This window comes from Pleurodeles waltl, chromosome 7 (assembly GCF_031143425.1).
Source record: "Pleurodeles waltl isolate 20211129_DDA chromosome 7, aPleWal1.hap1.20221129, whole genome shotgun sequence".
NCBI classification, from domain to species: domain Eukaryota; kingdom Metazoa; phylum Chordata; class Amphibia; order Caudata; family Salamandridae; genus Pleurodeles; species Pleurodeles waltl.
Genome location: NC_090446.1, coordinates 1,188,368,814 through 1,188,390,074, shown reverse-complemented (window position 1 = coordinate 1,188,390,074; position 21,261 = coordinate 1,188,368,814). Strand labels below are relative to the sequence as shown.

The window sequence follows — 21,261 nt, the reverse complement described above, 5'->3', positions numbered from 1 at the left end:
GTCTAGCTGCCTGAAGACCATGCTCTACCACTTTTGAGTGATTCGATAAACTGACCCCAACTGCACGGTTTTGGAGTATAAGCCTTTTGACTCGACTGAGGTCTTTGCAGCAGCACAGGGGCAAGGACTGGACTAGGTAAAGTTACCTTCGATGTGTACTGTATGTGTCAGTACAGACTTCTGGAATGAGGAAAGAAATTCCTGCTGTTGCATGCAAATTTACGAAATAAGTCACCTACCGTTCCAACTGAGAACCTTCCCACACTCATGAAAATACGGTTGTAGGATTCAATGTCTGAAAGCTCTATATGAGACCAAAGGATTACCTTTTCTACCCAAAGTGACACTAAAGACCGCACATCAGACAATATCGTCGGTTATGGTGACTTTATGCTATTAATGAACCATTATCAAAAGGCTAGGGAAAATACTGTGATGTTAGTGAGGCAACATCATCAAGATACCAATAGGACTGAGGTGGAACTTCAGTACAGTTAATGTTACTTTTAAATTACTATTCATTGATTTCACACAAGTGCACAGTTCTGAAATACATGAACATGGTCCTTTAGACACATTTTTATGTGTTTGTTTTCAGAAACAGTATTTTTCAGCTTCAGGCAATCGACAATGGAAATTTTAGAATATTTACTTACATGGTTTCCAGGGCTACTTCTTCCACCTCCTTAAAAGATACATTTTTCTGTTCCATGATTTGAACAATTTCACCTATATGGGAACAGAACAGAAAGACCCAGTGACCTTCCAAAACAAAGATCCCCCATATCATGCATCTCAGTACAAAGCTACAGGGAATTTTCTAAGTAGGTGGCCTTCAATACCCGCTGACTGGTTAGGGTTAGCAAAGCTTCTACTATGGACAGGGTAGAAATCATTCAATTTATTGAAAGTTAATTAGGTACACATGAAACATTTTGGAGATATTTGTTGTGCAGGAGTAAAGACACCAGGAAAATAACAACAAGGTTGATAAATTACTGGGTCGTTCCATGATCAAATCCTTCACAGAAACACTCCAGATGAAGTCATATTAGAGGTTTACACACATGGTCTTCCCTACTTGTGCCAGAATAGTGTCCTACTCAAATGTACTCATTTTCTCAATCACATAAAGAAGAAAATCGGAGTTGCCTTTCCTATGATTGAAGCCTGGCAGTCTAGAGGTTACACACTCGGGTATCTGCAGAAGCATTCTACTGATAGTTATCTTACCAGACAAGCTTCCAACCATTACTAAAAAGGTAATGAGAAAAATTAAGCTGTACGTTTGGTGTCAAGCTGCGGACGGTATAACAGCACTGCTTTAGGCACGAATACATTTAAGACAAGGCTCTATTTTGAAGCATTTTACCCATTAGGACTTTTAATCATAAGATATAAATTGTTTAACATTATTAAATCTAAACTTTTATGTCAAATATTTGTCGAGAAGCAACAGCGTAGTTTTGAATGGATAACAGCATTTACAAACAAATCAAGCATGCTCAGAGCCAATAGGTCTCGCCTTTGGGACCATACCATTTTTTAGCCATGCAGCACATTAAACCTTTATCAGAAATAAACTGTGTTTGTGCATTCCTTTATACACTTGGCATTAGACTGTAATGGCCAGAACACCCCCTATAGGGCACCACAATAAAAAGAGCGTTTGGAAGAAACATGGTCATGTCACCATATAGTCAGTCCCCTTAAAGGGCATATCATATTTTGAGCCCCTAGAGGACATACTGCATTACACATTTTCAGGCCTGCAAGAATATTATTACAAACAAGGCCCTTGGAACACAAACTACTCCCAGCTGTAAAGCAAAGGTTCCAGCCATGAGAGAGCTTAAAAAGACATTGAATGGTGGGAGAGGTAATGATTTTGGTGACCCCCCCTTCCAACCCAGTGTGGGTACCTAGAATATGAGCTGGGCAGAAAGAGTATGTTGTGAATGTTTGGTCGTGGTCCCGTTGTACTAGGACTACCACAGGCTGAGTTATGGGCAAAAATGTGTTGAAAAAGGAATGCCTCGCAAAACATTATGGGGCGACTTTCCTGGGTGCAGTGAATATTGTAGTATCTGCTCTTTGGCTGTGTCAGGGACAGCCGTGTTGAGGGTTTTTTTTTTTAATTTAAAAAGCGACACTGTTTATATTTTTCAATTGCTAAACTTGGGAAGAATTTAAGAGCAGGTCTGAAAACTTAATCGGTGTTCATGCAAAGCGCTCCAATATTCTGGTTCAGTTCACGCTAAATAAAACAGCAAAAAAAAATAAGAAAGAAATAAAAAAGAATCCTTCTCCAGCTTGCAGCCTTTGTTTTGTGTAGATCGCTAAGAAACAGCGAGATGCCAGCAAAGAATCAGTGAGATGCCAGAGGATGTACAGCCATGAGCGCAAAGCTGACACTAAGGTATAAAACATGGTCATGTGGGGGCCTTGGTATGGCCACATAGATGGCCGCCTGAAACAGGAGCTCCGCAAGGCGGCGGGCCCTGATCGAGAGTGGGGGCGTCACGGGGGCTGAATAACCCCCTCTTACTGATATCTGGAGGGCTTGAGCGATAGCGCGATCGGAGTGCCAGCACGGAGCGAGGCCCGCGGCGCTGGGGAGACGGTGAGACGCGCTTGAGTACGAAGACGCAGCCTACTACTCGGCGCTGAGCCGCGGACTGGCGTGGCAGTGGTGAGAGGCCACTGAGGTGGGTCGGAGCTGAGAGGAGGAAGAGGCGGGGATGGCATCGGCTGTGAGCAGGTCTTGGTGCTCTTTCCCCCTTCGCCCTTCCCCCCCTTAATCGGGCCCTGATCCAGGGCGGGAGCACCACAGAGACTGTAGCCCAGAAGAGTTGCGTGGTGAGCAGCGCGACAGTTTGTCCGGAGTGACGGGTGGGGGCGCAACCCACGTACCTTGGGGAGCGGAGGGACGAAGCGGCCTACCATCAAACACATAACAGGAGGAGCAAAGTGGCACTCTGGGACTGCGCCAACTCACAACTTAAGGCGATTCCAACAACGAGCCACTTTTGGTGCCTCCCCCCCTCCCAACGCACTGACATAGAAATGGTGTGACAACAGAGGTGCAGCCCCCTGGTTGCCTTTTGGGCACTGTGCATCCCCCCATGCAATTAAGTCATCGCTGCCGCGTGACAGTGCACGGACAACACCACAGGACTGCTGGGGAGATCGGTGGAGGATCCTCTTCAACCCCCGCCTCCTAATCTCCCTGGGGTCCTGCAACGACGCCCCAGCACATACTTGAAGACGAGATGGTGACTGATCCGTAAACGAGCACCGGATATTCCCTTCATCACTTCACAGTGCCCGACCGGTCTTGCCTCCTGTCTCACCACCCGCACTAGATCCCGCCCCCCCCATCCGCACCGTCCCAAGAGTTATCTAGCGATTGAGGTACCCGCCCTACCCAGGAAACCAGCAGCATTGCCGGGATACTGGAGACTCTGTGTGCTCAACACCTTTATACCAATGGAAACACTCAACCTGCAAGGAAAGAACCTGACCTCCCACTGAGCGCTATCATCGCTCCGGATAGCAGGGATGTGGAATTCCTATCGCCCGACGCCCGGGACATCTTGTTTGGGGTCAAGGGCAACAAGTTTTTATGTTTACTTTGTCCTTGGGACAAGTAGGCCCAACCCTCTGCAGCACAAACCCTTTGGCTGCCTGTTTACAGAGAGTGGAACTCTCTGCAGTTGAGGTAATATGTTTCCAAAAGATAATGCTGTTCGAACTTGTATTTATGGTTCATTATTTGAAATCCTTCATTATTAGGGTGAGTGCTGTAAATAAATGTTTTAAGGTCACACTTCACTACTGACGTTGGTTCCAGTGCAAAAAAAAAAACGTGTATGCACATGTTTGAAAAGTTTAGGCTATGAGGCTAAGTATAATGCTTCCAGAATGCTCTCTGATTAGATGCAAATGAAGTGTCATTTAGTAAAATGTGTTGGTGCATGCTAGTATTTCCCAAAAATATTTCTAATGGAGAATCAGTGTAATCATTTTCAACACGATTATGGGAAGCATGAAAATAAACAAACACTGACAAAGCCAACTGATCTGACATATTTTTATAAGTCTTTTAGTTTCATCAATGCGTGTCTTGTTTTAACATGGCTTTTGTAACACTTTATTGTTGTGGGAGCTATCAGGCCCTCAACACTGTAACAAACACTGGCAAAAAAAAACCCAAAACATTTTTTAACTCTAAAAGCACACGTTGCCACCAGTGGCATAACAAAGGCCCCGCAGCCGCCCTCCTGGGGGCCCCTTCAGCACCTGGCCTGAGTGAGTCTGGAGAGGGGGCTCCTCCATGTTCTTTTCAAAGGGGCACCCTCCAGTTTCGTTACGTCACTGATTGCCACTGTAGTTCCTGACACTGAACAAAACTACTTTGTGTGCCAATATGCTCCTTGTGGAAGAGCAGAATGCGATCGCTCACAGTAAAGCCAGCCGAAAGAGAGAGAAATAGAAGTTTAATAAAAAACAAAATGTTTTGTTAACACCAGACCTAATTAGGGACCAAGACCCACATGTAGGTAGCTTTTTGCATGTGGCAAACAGCGACTTTCGCTGTTTGTGGCGTGCAAAAAGCACATTGCGATGCACAAACCCAGTTTTGCGATTCGGTAACCTGGTTACCGAATCGCAAAACAGGTTTGCGACTCGCAATTAGGAAGGGGTGTTCCCTTCCTAATTGCGACTCGCAGTGCAATGTAGGATTGTTTTGTGACTGCGAACGCGGGCGCAAACCAATCGCAGTTTGCACCCATTTCAAATGGGTGCTAACACTTTCGCTAAAGGGAAGGGGTCCCCATGGGACCCCTTCCCCATTGTGAATGTCACTGTAAACATTTTTTCAGAGCAGGCAGTGGTCTTGCGGAACACTGCCTGCTCTGAAAAAATGAAACGAAAACGTTTCATTTTTCGTTTTTGTAATGCATCTCGTTTTCCTTTAAGGAAAACGGACTGCATTACAAAAAAAACAAAAAAACTGCTTTATTAAAAAGCAGTCACAGACATGGTGGTCTGCTGTCTCCAGCAGGCCACCATCCCTGTGAGGGCCGCCATTCGCAAGGGGGTCGCAAATTGCGACCCACCTCATGATTATTCATGAGGTGGGCATTTGCGAAGCCCTTGCGAATCACAGTTGGTGTCAGGGACACCATCCTACATTCGGATTTGCGACTCGCAAATTGCGAGTCTCTCTGACTCGCAATTTGCGGGTCGCAAATCTGAACCTACTGACATGTGGCCCCAAATTCTTAAAGAAAGTCACAAAAGTGCACCCATGGTATATGTCGTACCCCTATAAAATATTTGTGAACTGTATTTTAGCATGGGTAAATACGATGTGTAGATTTGCTAATGTGAAAATCTATTGAGCATTTGCAAGTTAATTTTCCCTCCAGCCACTTTCTTCCCAACCCTGGAAGAAGTTCTAATTCTGCCATTGTCAGGAGTAAATGTCCAACCTTTCTTATTATGGGAAAATATTAGAGAGAAGCTGGTGAAAATCTTTAAAACATGCAGGTTAGTAGGTTTGCAGACTCAAAGGCATTCCAGCCCTGGAACTATTGCTTACTGCTTCCTCCAGCCCCAGTATGCAGATCTGCAGAATGGTGGAAAAATAAGGAAATTGCTACAGTAGGGATTGAAACTGCAAGTATTCAAGCCCTACTAAGGTAGTAGCCCTGGCATAATCAGAGACGCTATTATCAGAGCTCTTACATAATGAGATTGCTGCCATAAATTGTCGCCACACTACATGGCACCAAAGGGACAAGTAGATCTTTTTACAGGACAAGTAGATTTGAGAAGCAACCTGTCCCCTGGACAAGTAGATATTTTAATAAATTCCACACCCCTGGGATAGTTTCAGACCATAGTCAGCGTAGGACTCATAGCTAAGAGGGGCATGAGGACTGTCCCCCCCCCCCCCCCTCCATCCTATCCTCAACCTCCTATCGCCTCCACGACGATCCTGTACCACAAAACACCATTAGTGGAGAGACCCCTGGGACCGCAGACCTGCGGGCTCTATCCACACCACGAGCTCTGTCATGCCCGGTAGCAAGGCGACAGGCAAACACCCAGGAAAACCGGCAAGACAACTACTTTTTTCTGAAGCCCTCCAACATTTGTGACCTCCGCCACAGGATCACACCCACCCACTTGACCCCACACCATGGTCGACCCGATACAGGAAGCAACCAAGGAACGAATTCTACAGTAGACATCGGCGGTAGGTCGTAGATTAGAGGGAATGGACAATGCTATAACATTGGAGACAAAATCCATGGGCTTGGACATTGCGGGCTTCCAGTCGCGAGTGACAGGACTGGAGCAACGCGTGTGGACTGTGGAAGGTCATCTCATCGCTACCCAAGACAGGGATCATGAACTTCTGTACCTCCTGGGACACAGGAGTTGCAGGGACAATATCCGCTTTTTCAGATTCGTTGAAAGCATTGAGGGAAAGGACACCCAATCCTTCACAAGGACGGTCTTTCCCAAGCTAACCGACCTGACCTTTGACCCACCCTTGGAGTTTCAGAGAGTGCACAGACTGGGCCCTATACGACGGGATGAAGCCTCTAGGCCCCGCCCAATCATTGCCTGCCTCCTAGGACATACGCAGACCCGCCAACTTCTCCTAGCGGCCCAAGTACATGGCCCATTTCGCACAGAAGGATATGAGGTCCGTATAACAGCCAATTTCTCAAAGAAGGCCAGTGACCGTCGAAAAGCATTTTTGGCTCTCAGACCTTAGCTGCGCCAGCTGGAGGTTAAGTATGGATTGTTTGAATCAGCGAGAATGAGGATCACCAAAAACGGCGATCTTCAGCCTCAGTCCATGGATAAGGCTACTTCGGCTTGACCCCAGGAACAGTCTGCTGATGTTCAGTGTGCGCCACCCCCCGAGGAACAGGCCGTCACGAAGCAGACTCATCTCAGAGGACGAGATTTCGAGAGACTCACAAATACCCATGACAACAGGGGGCAAGTACCACATGCGGTGGCGCTACATACCCAGCTATCGGACAGGGACAAGTCTCGCTCCCCCCTGAAACCCACCTCTGCTCCCACTTGAAACTGTGACTGTAATACGTACTACAGGCAGCTGTGAGTCTGGAGCACCGATCGGAGATCCGAGATGCCTAAAGAAATGTATACTGTTCTACTCTCGCTTTCTCTAGACCAGTCTTCTTAGCCCTCTCCCCTCCCCTGCCTTCGCCCTCTCTTCCCTTCCACAGTGGCCAGGTACACTGAGTTCGCTGCCCTTTTGAATATGCAACCCACCTGTATTTGTTGCAACTGGGGGGCAACGCGACTCCACAGGTTTAGACCCGCAGCCTAAAGTTAAGGACTCATGGGGCTTCGCTCCTTTGCCCCTTCCTCTGATCATATGACCCTCTGATCCCCTGACCCAAAGACACTCATCCCTTCTTTTTTTTTTTTTCTCTTCTCTCTTCTTTCCTCCTTCTACTCCTACCTTCTCTGCCCCAACTCCCCCCCCCCCCTACCTCCTTCCTTCCCTCTTGGTGTCCCTACCTCACCCCCTTCCTTCCATCACCCTCGATATCAACTCCCTCCTGTCCCCACCCCTCTCCCCGACGCAGGCGAACGTCTGCCACCCCACAGAATCCCCCCCAATCAATACTACCTAGTCCATACCTGCATTACATCATACAAAATCTTCCCCTCCCTATTCATATAAACTACCTCCCACACTCGTCCTCCGCCCTCCCCTTTGGGTTCCATCATGGCTAGTCCGGCCCCCAATGCAGCCACTCCACTACAAATCATATCCTGGAACATCAACGGGCTGACACATTTCGTGAAACTGAAGAAACTTATCTCCTACCTCCAATCCAAACTAGCTGACATAGCCCTTCTCCAGGAGACGCATCTCTATATTGTGGAATCTGGGAAGTTGCATTGTGACTGGGTGGGAAAAGCGCTCTTTAGTTGCAGTCCTACTCAATAAGAGCCGGGGAGTGGTGTTTCAAGGAAATGTAGAGTTGTGATCTTGATCTGTAAGAATATACCCATTAAGGTCATGAAATTATGGACTGATCCGGGGGAGATATGTGTCTGCTAAATTAAGCCTGGGAGGCTCCTCGATTTGTGTGGGCTCCGTATATGCACCAACAGATCCCAAGCGATTGTTCCTTTTACAAATCACCCGCCTCCTGGCAGAAATAGGGGCATCCCGTTACATGATTGGGGGAGACTGGAACCTGGCCAGAGATTCAGTGTTAGATACGACCGGACCCCTCGATGTTAGCAACGACGACAGAGCACTTCAGACAGATGTGATGACAGATAACGGTTTGGTAGACCACTGGAGCTTAACACACCCGACCAACAGGGAATACACTTTCCTTTCACCTGTACATGGTACTCAATCTTGAATGGATTATTTACTTATATCGCAAAACATAGTAGCCCAGACCCTCGATACTCAAATACTGGAATGTGGCCTTTTAGACCACTCCCGATCCACATATCTGTCCACACGTGCATAGTATCACCAGGCTGCAAACCCTGGCATTTTGACATTCACCGCTATCGTTCCCACCAAGGTAAGGTAGAACTACAGGCCCATATGTCCACCTATATGCATGACAATGCTGGCACTGTAGATTCCAAGAGGGTTCTATGGGCAGTGGCTAAGGGGACTCTAGGAGGACAAATGATGAGAAATGCTGAGTTGGCCAATAGGGAGAGAAAGATCCGGCAAACGGCTCTAAAGCTGATATTAGCCGTTTAAAGAGGCAATACACAACTCACGCATCTCTCCCTACACGACAACACCTGGAACGTGCCCGAATGGCCCTAAATGAGCTTTACACATCCCAGGTCGAATTTGCCATACAGCGCCTACAAGGGCGGCATTACGGACAAGGGGAGAAGACTGGGTGACTTCTGGCAGCATAGCTCCGCAACATAACGGTAGCCCAAACCATCCCTGCTATCACCATCTCTAACGGAGAGATACTCACCCACCCACAGGAAATTGGTAATGAATTTGCGCCCTACTACCAACATCTCTATACCCCGGAGTTGGTGTCTAGCCCCACCCAAATACAGACCTTTTTGACTAACATTAATCTACCTCGTCTCTTGGCTGATGGTAGCGCCCTTCTTGACGGAGAGATAAGCAGGATGGAAATAGCACAAGCTATCTCCAACCTCCCATACCATAAGTCACCAGGGGAAGATGGTTTCCTTGTGGAATTTTATAAGTGTGCAGGTGAGAAGGTGATAGACGCCATACACGAGGTGTTGGGTGAGGCCTGTTGAGAGGGTTCTTTGGGCACAATATCCAACAAAGCAACGATATCAGTCATACCAAAACCGGGACGGAACCCTCTACTCTGCAGCAACTACCGGCCCATATCCTGCCTGAATGGCGATATCAAAATCCTGGCCAGTATTCTAGCGGCCCGCTTGCGCAAAGTTATCCCATCCTTGACTCACCACACTCAGGTGGGGTTTGTACCGGGTTGTACCTCCAGGGATCACCTACGCACTCTTTGCCACACTCTGTGGGAATCCAAAAACAAACCGGACACAGCACTAGCCTCATCTCCAGACGCTGAAAAAGCGTTCGATCGCATAGAATGGCCTTATTTGTTTGCGACTCTGGAAAAATTTGGTTTAGGAGAAGAATTTATCTCCAAGGTTTGTCTGCTCTATGACCACCCCAAGGCTCAGGTCAACTGTGTTGTTTTTTTATATCAGACTCTTTCCCCATTCGATGTGGGACAAGACAGGGCTGTCCTGTCTCCCCACTTTTGTTTCTGGTAGCGATGGAGCCACTGGCAGCTACTCTCCGTCACTCTCCGCTGCTTAAAGAAATATAACCCTGCCGGGAGGGACCTCAAACATCTACCTCTATGCCCGATGCCGTTTTGCTCACCCTAACTAACTTGGAGCAATCTCTACCAGCTTTACTGGAGATAATTGATGGATTTGCAATCTTGTCCGGATACCGGGTGAACTGGAACAAGAGCAAAGCTTGCCCCTCTTCCACTGACCACCAAAGCCGCGGTGCATAGCTTCCCATTCCCATGGACCCTTAATCGCCTTAAATACCTGGGAGAGCTTGTCAACCGAGAATGGTCACACTTGGGCCTTTCCATGTGAGGCAGAGTTCAGGCCGTGAGAATGGTCACACTCCCACAATTTACTTATATTCTTGGTGTGCTTCCTCTTCAGGTACCCCTCTACGGCCAATAGATGCAGCGATCGGAACATTGGGGGGGGTTCCACACGCCTACGACTGGCGTCGGCTAAACTACTGGCACACCGCTCTTGCGAGGGGCTGGGTCTTCCCTCGGTGGAACATTATGCCCTTGCCCTACACCTGTCACAATTGGCAATTTGCCTCGGTGGACTATACAGTAGTGGCCCCTCTTCGACCAGCCCACCCAACCTGATCCTAAAGACGATGCGCGCAGCATGGTGCAGAGCTCATCGCCTACTTGGGATACACCCTTTCTTACACTCCCAAGCCCCCATTTGGAGCAATGATAGCCTACAAATAGGGAGAGTGGTTCTCAACTGGCCACAATGGAGCACGGCCGGTATTGATACTTTAGACCAAGTTCTTGTGGATGGGGCACCCAAATCATTTGCTCAATTGCAGGAGGAGAATTACCTCCATTCAAGGCAGGAATGGCGATACCTACAACTTCAGCACTGTCTTAAACAGAATATTGGAACCACTAGATGGGGACATCAGACCTCGCCAGTGGTTACTTATCTTAAGACTTGGGGATGACACAAAGGTGTAATGGCAGGCCTCTATGAGGTCATTATGCAACATCTACACTCACAGCCCCTTCTCAAAACACTACGCTCTCAATGGCAGACCCTCCTACAGAGGGTCTACGATACAGAAGACTGGACGGACATTCTGGATGCCCTAGACAGAGGCACCCGAGAAGCCCGATTGAAATTCTGTCTCTAAGATAATTCATGACTGTGGGTACATACCTGGAGGAATAGTGACTGGTACTGGGCTCCAGCAAAACTGCACAGAGCTGGACTTTTGCCACATGCGAACTGTTGGTGCTGCCCAGAGACCTGATGTGACTTGCTCCACATCATATATGACTGCGCATCGATCCAGCCCTTGTGGGAGGCGGTGAGACTCACCCTAGCTGACTCTGTACCGCTCCGACCACTGCTCTCCCCCTCTCTCATAATAATGCATGATGTTGAACTTCTCCCAGCCTTGTCGTGACCGCAGCAACGGCTACTACACATGGCACTAGCATCAGCAAAGATATGTATTCTCCCCCACTGAAGATCGACTGTTTCTCCAACCCCAGAAGAATGGATTGCAGCGATGATTCGGATAGCCACATATGAACACATCATTTACAACTTACAAGATCAGGCCACCATATTTAAACAGGTATGGGCTTCCTTCCTCACAGAGGCACCACCATAGCATGCCCACCATCGGCCACCCCTCTTTTTGCCCATTTCCGCCACCATTGTCATAGCAGAGAAACCTGCCCCCCCCCCCTTTGTTCTCCCGTCCCTTTCAAACACTTGCCACCATCTCCCTCCTCCCCAACACTCTCCTCCTCCTTTCCCTTTTTCTCCTGCCCCTCCTCCTCCACCCCTCCCTCAACCACCTTACAGCACAGAACGCCCTCCACTCAGATGGCACAAACATAATGATCAAAACTCCATGACCCTGGATCACTGGCACTGTACTTTTCGTCCTTAACTTTACCGCCTTCCCCTCTACCTCCCTCCCACCAGTCACCTGTTATTTGACGTCTACCTACTAACTTCCCCTTGTCCTTGTGAACTCCCCCCCACTGTTCCCTAATGTTTCCTATACCTACTTCTTTCCGTGAATACAGATCCTCTTTTCTCTCACCCCTCTCCCTTTCTTTTTACCCCAAACGATCCACCTCTAGTACGTCGGACTATTCTGCTCTGTTACCTTTGTACCCCTCCATACCCATCTACTGCAGTGCATCACAGAGCCTCAACTCTGCTACACTTTCCACTGCCTTAACCAGCAACACAAAATCCATTTCTAGGCTGTCTTCCCCGAAAGAGTCTTCCTTCCCTATCCACCCACCGCTCTTATCTTCCTTTCATCAGAAGCGCCGCACGCCTATTGCTCCCCCCACCTTCTCCAGTGGGTCACCTATCCCATACACCAGGGAGCAGGATCCGAGGTTATGTCCAGATGGCAGTGGTCACCCCCCCATCCCCATACCCCTCTACATTTTAACCTGGCCCTCAGCACCTAGCAGTAGAATCAACAGTCGGCAGACCGGCCCATACACTGACATTAGATTTACAGGTACATCATCAGATATTCTGTTTGTTGGAGCGAGGGGAGAAGGTACACTGGGACAATACTGACCCATACGGCATTTTCACCCCAGGATACTATCCACCAAAAATGACTTGTAACCCCACACCACAAAGGATTCTCCAATCAGTTCCCTTCATCCTCTTCTTTTTCTACAGCGCTCCATTTCTTTTCCTTTTCCCTTTCTCTCCCCTCTTCTCCTTCTCTCCCAGCCTCTACTATTGCCCTCTTACAATGGTTAGAAAAGCAGTTGATCACATTTGTCATTCAATAACACAACTGTGGTATATATTACGACGTTATAATTATGTACAGTTACTTCTTTTCTTTTTCCCTTCTGTATCATCATGACCCTCTAACAAAAAAATTCAAAACAAAAAAAAAACATGGTCATGTGACCATATAGTCAGCCCCTAGAGGGCATAACCATATGAAAAGAGAAGGACAGAGAGTGCTGAAGTCTAACCATACATTCAGCCCCTATAGGGCAAAGTTCATTACACATTTTCAGGCCTAGCACGCCTGCTAGAATATCATTACAAAGCCCTTAGAACACACACTACGCCCAGCTGTAACGCAAACGTTCCAGCCATGAGAGAGCTTAAAAAAAAAATGGTGGGAGAAGTTATGAATTTGACACCCCCTCTTCCAACCTACTGTGGGGCCTCAGAAAATGAGTTGGACAGCCGTACTGAATGTTTTGGTGGTGTTCCCATTGTCCTTGGACCACCACAGGCCGAGTTAATGGGAAAAATGTGTTGTAAAAGGAATGCCAGGCAAAACATTATGGGGCGACTTTTTGGATAACAGTGAATAAAGTACTATAGGCTCTCCCGCTGTGCCGGGGAGAGCTGCGTTGAGGGTTTCCCTTGTGTTTTTTGTATTTAAAAGGCCCAGTGTATATATTTTTCAACTGGTAAACTTGGAAAGTATTTAGGAATGGGCCTGTAAATTTAACTGGTGCTGATTTAAAGCGTTTCAATCTTCTGGTCAAGTTTGCACTATATAAAACTGAAAATAAATTTAAAAATATCACCCTCCAGTTTGCAGCCTTTGTCGGGTGCAGGTGCAAAGAAACAGTGAGATGTCAGAGGAAGAAACAACATACTGCCATGGGCGCGAATCAGAGAGGCAAAAGAAAAAAGTAGTTTACCAACACTAAGGTCATGCAATAATCTATGAAACACAGTCAGTCTTCAAGGCGGTAACAAAACAGCCTCAAGGCGGGACAAATCTAAAGCATTTAACCAACAAACCAAAGGTATTTTGAAAGGCAGGTCAATGAACGAATTAAAGTGATAAGTGTACTCTAAGTGGACAGAATTACATGTTCCATGTCGAGAGATAGCGCATGCACGCTGCCTGGGCTTGACCAAAAAGGAAAAAAATCTTGGATATTGCCATTCATTTATCATCCATGCCCAGGCCTTTAAAACATTACACAATACGTCATGTTCTGGAAAAAGTGCAAAATAAACTTATGTGGCAAGCTGTCTAGGTTAGCTTACAGGCTGGAAACACGCATGACATTAGATGATTTCAATGATTTTTAAGGCTAGCAAGTCACCTGAGCAAGGAGTTTACGCTGCTTACCCCACGGTCCTGCTTCACTACAGACCTGAGACAGGAGTGGGTCCTTTGCTAGTGGCAAAGTCTTTGGCAGCTGTGCACAAGGCTCAGCCGATGAGAACAAAAGTTCTGCTCTCGAGCTTAGAGGGAAGAGCAATTTAAGCTTTCTAATGGAAACCCCACACATTTATGGTTTCCAACGGAGCTCAACCTAGATTAACAATAAGGCCCTCATTACAAGTCAGGCAAAACGGAATTCCCAAGTGGAATTCTGCTGCGCTCAATCACGTTTGGCCCGGTGATCCCCAATACAAAAACACTGGACTAGATTTTACCAGTTGGAAATTAGGCCAGGCCAAACATATCTATTAAGGCTTCAGCTGAAACAGCATCCCGTAGGTGATCACCAGCACTAGAAACCTTCTGAGAGGCCACGCTTCTGCGTTTATGGCAAAGGACTGAAAGCAGGAAATACTGCTAGAGACTTCCCAGATTAGCATGTAAAAATACAATACAGCCAGCCAGTCTCCCTCTAAAATGAAAGCTCCAATATAAACTATGGCGTCCATCTTGAATTTGTATAAAAAAAAAAAAGACAACCTTGTTTAGCTTTGACTTAATTAGCATGAGTGACAAACTTCCTCCGTTCATTTCCACTGAAAAACCTGGACCAGATGGTGCGAAATTTAAATCCCATAGGTCTTCACAGGCAGGAATCTGGTGAATGTTTGTAGACCATCGAAAAACATAATCATATTCAAATACTACCGATGTTCAACTGCCTCGCGGACTTTATTTTTTTTTTACTTTACTGGTCGTGCAGGAACATAGCCAAGATCACCGGACCCTTGTTACCAGCTAGGGTATCTAAGATAGGTATTGGGTCATTCAAGACTGGTCTGGATTCATTTAACTTTTTTGCTTAGTGCTGATAAAGTGCGAAACTCTTTCCAGATTATATCAGTCAAACCCACACTGAGTGGTGGAAATGAGATAAGTGATCCGCAGAACTTTACAGTCTAAAACCCTCTCTTTCACAGACACTGTGCAGACAGTCAGGTTAAAGCCCACTATGGTTTTCACAACAATACTTTGAGACAGTTTACTGGACAAGTACATTAAATAATAAGTGGATCTAAATAAGTAGATCCCATTCAGGCCAGTCCTGCAGTAGTAAGTAATGGTAGTACCATCCGCGGACTTTGGATGATAGGGGGCATGGGGTATACCACAGAGAAAAGTAACTGAAAACATGCTTAAAACCATTACAAACTAGCATTTACTACCACGTCCCAACAGGAATATGGAACAAATAAATGCCTGAGAAAAAAGAATTTATGGTTGCAGATAAAAAACAGGCTGGATACATGTAAGGTTACAAATGTGTACACTATTTTACTTCATATTTTACACAGCAAATGTAAGATCAGTCATCCCTGTGATCCAATGCCGGAAAATGACTTCCAGCACCTTCTTGGATCTAAGGGTAGACAGTCTAAGACCAACTCTTCATGGAGATTGCTACTGAGTTAGAGTTTTTGTTTCAATTCTGTGCAGCGTCTGAGTGGTAAATCGTTTAAGGAGAGGTGTCTGCATTACCTACTAGCGTGTCATGTGGTTCAATAATTCAGAATTCACACCAACTATCCTTACATTTACCCTTCATTGTAAGGTCATCAGGGCACTCCTGAATACCCTATGTGCCAAAGTCAGCTGCAAAAGCTAAATCCAAATAGAAGATATTGCAACAATACAGGCACATCTCTGTCCTTTTGTGTAACTCCCCAACTGTCCTCTTGTTCAGTCCACGTAAGGATGGCAAAGACCATCTCTTGAGAAGTCAAAAATTAAACCAAAGGCATTTCGAATGACAGATTTTCCGCCCAATGCCTCCTACCTCTCGTTGTGGCCGGTATATCATCCCTCTCGATGGTGGAGGTGGCTTGGTGCAGGCAGCATAATTAAGAGAAGACAAGCTCACTCTGTACATAGGCAGTGAAGTTGGCCTCAGGCAAGCAACATTCCATATTTCATAAGTCGCTGCCTAAAATATCTGAGTACTGTCTCGTGAGCTGGTATTAAAGTCTAATCAGTGAGTTTGATGTATGTAATATATTTCGTTATTAAGGACAGATCACAGAGATGCTGTCAGCCATGAGTACTGTAAAGCTGCATGTTGTGGTTCGTATGGGAAGCCTTCCAGAATAGAAACATTATTTCACACACTCATACTGGTAAGGTGCAACTGCCAATATCAATAGAGCTACAAATTCAAACCTAAAAAACTTCTGGTAATACACATGACCAAAGACTTTTGTTCCTTAAACATAATTATACTGGAACAAAGGAGGAGATGTGACGGTCATTAAAATTCCCAAAGAGACTAAACACCGTACAGGAAGCTGCATTTTTATGTGGACAAGTACTGCCCATCTAGAGGCTGCGATGTAAGATACTGGAAGGGAATGTTTTTAGAGGGAAGAATGACGTTAGGAGTAACATTCAAAAGCGTTGCTTCGCAGAAAGTGTAATGGATGCTTAAACCATCCAGGTCAAAACAGTAGAGTCAGAATCAGTAAATATATGAATAAAACGCTGGGTCACACTGGAGAAATAGTATCATGCATGCACAGCTAAACATAATGTGATGATCTCTCTCTTATGATTTCGGAAACTAATTAACGGCATGGTTCTTACCTACCCTAACATTATGTTTTAGTGCGGCCTGCAACATGTCTAAATGAAGATACAAAACAAAGGTAGGGAGTGCAAGAGAACCTAAAATCGAGTGTTCAGTGCTATTTAAGAGGGCAGCTCACACTGAGAAATTACTAGGTGCTTGGGTGAATTTAGTGTGCACATTTGTGAAATATGCAGTAAAGGAACCCACTTCTCGACTCTAGCGTTCACAGGGACAGAAAAGTGTGACAGTGTAGCTGTGGAAAAACAATTCTTATGACCCACCTGACGTTAAGACACAGTCAACATCTTGAACATTGTACAAGGCATCAAAGTAGTCATCGCGCAACGCCTCCAGCTTGCGGTCATAGCATGGGGCCACAATGATGTGGAATATCTTGTCAGGCGACAGACTCTATAGGAAAAGGCAAACAAGTCAGCACATTACAAACTTCTAGGAGCTAGAGTTAATATCATCTTCCCACTGTACTTCAAACACAGAAATTGAGAACTATTTGTCTTTAGTAGGTCTGTTTCTGTCATGGTGGAGAAAATATTGGGTGCGGAGTCAAAAGGTAGTATGTGTTTCTGTAAGATTATGACTGAGCCATACAATTAAGTACAAATGCAGCATTGATTGAAGTGCCTGTGAGTGTAACACAGAACGTATAGGATACATGCAGTTAATACTTGCAACAAAATATATGTTATAATTTTAATGATCATGGATTTCAAAGGCAGTCACAGAATTCAAAATGTAAAGGTAAATTCAGATCAAATCTGTTGCTTTAAGCCGAGAATGTCGTGAGGGGGCCTTTTGCCTTTGTCCCCTTCCCCCATCGACCTCCTCCTTCCACCAAAAAAATGATATGAACAAAAGGTTTTTGAGGATGCTGGTGATGTCCTTGAGTGTTTTCATATTCCTTAATGGGCATCGCCTGCTTGCTGTCTCAAAACACGAACTGAAAATCCACTCTCTGCAGTGGTTTCCAGCTCGCCCCGCCTGCCGCAGTGTGATTTCGGCACCTCACTGGGTCACCGTGTGAAGGGAGCCGAAATCATGTGACATACGGTGGCCCCGTGTGAGCTGGCAGGTTTGCATTTGTTTTAAAGCACGGGTAAAGGCTGGCCTTACTAAGAATATATATCTACCCAGACGAACCCTTTTTAGCAACATTAGGAGCAGATAATGAAGGACTTGGCAAAAAAAAACATAACGTCCTAACATATATTATGCTGTTTGCTTGCAGCGCTTTGATGACAGTTCATAACAGTAACTGTTCTATATAAGGGCTGTATCTCGAACTGAGGTGACCAGAGAATCTCTGTGACAAAAGCAGTATTTCACTCAGCTATCCACAAAGTACAGATCTGTGATCTGCATGGTACGCGTTCTTTGCAGTAGACATTTTACCCCTCTGTGCTACTTTATGGCGAGTCAAAAGTGAGACTAGACAAAGCTTCATCTCTCTCTAGCAGAAACATTAATCACCAGAGAGATCTTGGCATTTTTAGAGCTGCATGAAAGCTGGATGCACAAGGTACTCTGCAGAAGGTGTTTTTAAATTGTAAGTTATGTTTAAACACAGCGACCCCCTGAGGTCAGTGTCTTCCTCCCCAGACCGGCGCACAGTGCGGCCGCACCATTCGCACTGCCCTACAGCCGGCCCTGAATTTACACATCACTACTGGGCTTGAGAGTGACTCAGATCTGAAAAGACCCTGCAGAAGAACAGTTTGCGGCAGGTGCTTTTCCTTTTTACTGTGGTCAATCAGTAAAACACATGTCAAAGAGAGGTTCAGATCTCACCAACCTGTCGGTGCCCCAGGGCTCCCATTACATCAATGATGGGTGGACGCCAGTGTAGTCAAGTTTACTTTACATGAGTTTGACCTGCAAACAAGTCAGTCATAATTCTCTGATGTTGTCATAATTCTCTGATGTTATGCTTTAACACTTGTTTTCTTTGGGTGACAGGCCCACTACCCCAAAAAAAATCCTAAAAATAACGTCTAAGTTATAGGCATCGCTTAAAATATTGTAATGTCCAAATATAATGCCATTCACATGCACTGCAGCTACTGAGTTTGCTGCTTTCCACCATACATATAATTTTTAAAGACTGTCTTACCAGATCTGGGCCGTGCAGCTTTGCAACATTAAGTAGTGCTTTTAATGTTTGCCTCTTGGCAATGAGGTTGGGGCAATACAGTAGTTGCAAAAACTTCAGAATACCTGCCACATCACGGTGCAAACCCAGAGGGCTCGGTCTCAGTCTTTTATCCATCTGAGGCCGATAAATAATCATCACAGATTTGGCCAGTGGAGACCCAGAATAAAATGTATTTTGATGCCCAGCACCTAAAATAAGCCAGATCATCATAGGCCTCAACTGTCTCTCATTTGCTGACCTGTCGGCCATTTAAGTCCCCTTTTCAGACGCCACCCTCAAAATATTGATCCAGGTGGAAGCACATCAACTGAAAGTTCAAAGTCGCCCCTCGTTAAGACTCTGACAGGTTGAGAGATGTCCACTGTTTGGCCTGTGAAACGGAACGTTCATTTACTCTGCTATCGTAATACATGTAAAAAAGAATTCCACACAAACTTTGCCTAAGGCACAGTTATCCATCTAAATGTAGGCAGAAGCACCTTGATTACTGAGGGCCACAGCACAGATCAAAGCAAAAGTTAAACTGGAGGGTTTTTATTCCCTCGACTGGGCCCTCACTTTGGTAACCAGCTGCAGAGCCAAGGCTGTTCGGTCCTTGTAACGCTCTTTCTTGTCACTGATGTCAAAAGCTGACAAACATTTGGGTGCAACAGCTCAACTACTGCGATAAAAGAAAAACAGCTGCCAATGGTTGCCTGTTGAGAGCGCCCAGCTAAAGGGTGGTCAGGCGGATTACGTTTCTGAATAAGGCACAGTCATCCTTCTAAATGTAGGCAGAAGCACACTAACTACTGAGGGCCAAAGCACAGGCCAAAGCAATGATGAAAACTGAATGGTTTTTTTTTCCTCGTCCGTTCCCTTGCTTTCGAAAGCAGCTACAGAGCCGAAGTAAGACGTGCGGGATCTGAACAACGTCTCTGTTTGGAAACCTTTTTTAATTTATGAATAGAAGATGTTGATGTTCAGCACAGACATTTCATACTGGTGGTCCGTTGACATTAATCAAAATCATTGATTAAAAAAATATATATATTTAAAGGCTTCGATTTTCATTGTAGGGAACTTAAAAAGGATCTTTGGTACACTTCAGTGACTACCACTGGATTTGAGGCACGCCCCTTGCAGTCCTACAAACCTGTGCACACACAACCCTGGAGACAGTGTGTCAGTTGTGCAGCTACAGGCACGTACGAACATGACGCTCTAAGTGCATCCCATCCCTTCGCTTGCTTCAAATCAGATATGTAAATGACAGTAAAAACTTGAGTAGGTTGACAAAATATTAGTCCTGCTTCATAAGTATTTCGGTGCCAGTAAAAAGAAAGCAGTTCAACTTGACACGGCCATCCTTTAACCTTAGTTTTACTGCACATGGCATTTTCAGATTACGTCTTGAAGCTTTACATAACGAGTGTGCATATTAAAAACTTAACAGCTCGTACTTGCTCAAGCTTAAAATTAGATGGTACTATTCGAATTCAGACCACTGCAGGAGGCGGGCAACCCACCCATCTCCCTGCATTAGAGTTGACAATGACACTGCATCTAATGCTACAGAAGGCAGCTAACCCGCTTCAAAGACTGAGTCTAGTCAAACAGCTGCTGTATGTGACAAGCAAGCATGCAGTTCCTTGTCAGACCAGAGAGGTCACTGCGCTCCTGCCAGGTGCGGAAGCAAGAAACATGGCTGTTGGTGCACACAAGACAGCTCAACTGCTGCCCTGGAAAAAAAAACAGCTGCCATGATTGCTGTTTTAGTGAGAGCGCCTCGGGAAGGGGGGAGGGGGGGGGGGGGGGAAAGAAGAGGAAGGCAGAAAATAATGCGTAGCAGAATATGTTTCTGAATAAGGCACAGTTATCCATCTAAATGAAGGCAGAAGCACCTTAATTACTGAGGGTCAGAGCACACACCAACGCACTGGTGAAAATTGAGTTTTAAATAAAATATATATACATATATATATTTTTTGTAACTGCCGTCGCTTTGGAATCCAGCCGCTGAGCAGAGGCTGTTTGGCCCTTTTAACTCTTGTGTAACTGAGTGAAAAGCTGATAAGCATTTGGGTAAGACAGCTCAACTGCTGCCTTGGAAGAAAAACAGCTACCCCTGGTGGCTGTTTGAATGAGAGTGAAAAGCGAAGGAGGGAAGAGAGACCTAGAAATTAATGCTCCCAATGTCTGTAAATAAAAAAAAAATAAAGTACCTCCAGAAGCACGCAGCCAGTAGAATGACACTGGCTATAGGAAGCAGTACTTGGTCCAGCCTACACGGCACACGACAGACGTTGACCAGTAAGGAAACATGAGTGATGTGGAAGCAAGCTAATGGTAACTACAGGTAAATCATGGGCGGGTTCTAAGCCCCTTTTAAGATTTTGTTTTTAAAACAAGAGATTTAGCAAGCACAGCACAAGCACTGTGAAGGCAAAACCTTAAAATAAACCATTTCACACTCACACA

The 21,261-nt window shown here is 45.7% G+C and overlaps 1 protein-coding gene across 3 annotated transcripts in view; it reads right to left on the bottom strand.

The window, feature by feature from the left end:
• NARF (nuclear prelamin A recognition factor) overlaps window positions 1-21,261 on the bottom strand; it is a 252,638-nt gene that overhangs the window by 31,171 nt on the left and 200,206 nt on the right. For all 3 annotated transcript variants that reach the window (XM_069200293.1, XM_069200295.1, XM_069200294.1), the window contains exons 8-9: window positions 16,913-17,042; window positions 657-729 (exon numbers count right to left, since the gene is read on the bottom strand). In XM_069200293.1, the coding sequence (XP_069056394.1) occupies window positions 657-729; window positions 16,913-17,042 (203 nt within the window). The remainder of the gene's footprint in view (window positions 1-656; window positions 730-16,912; window positions 17,043-21,261) is intronic.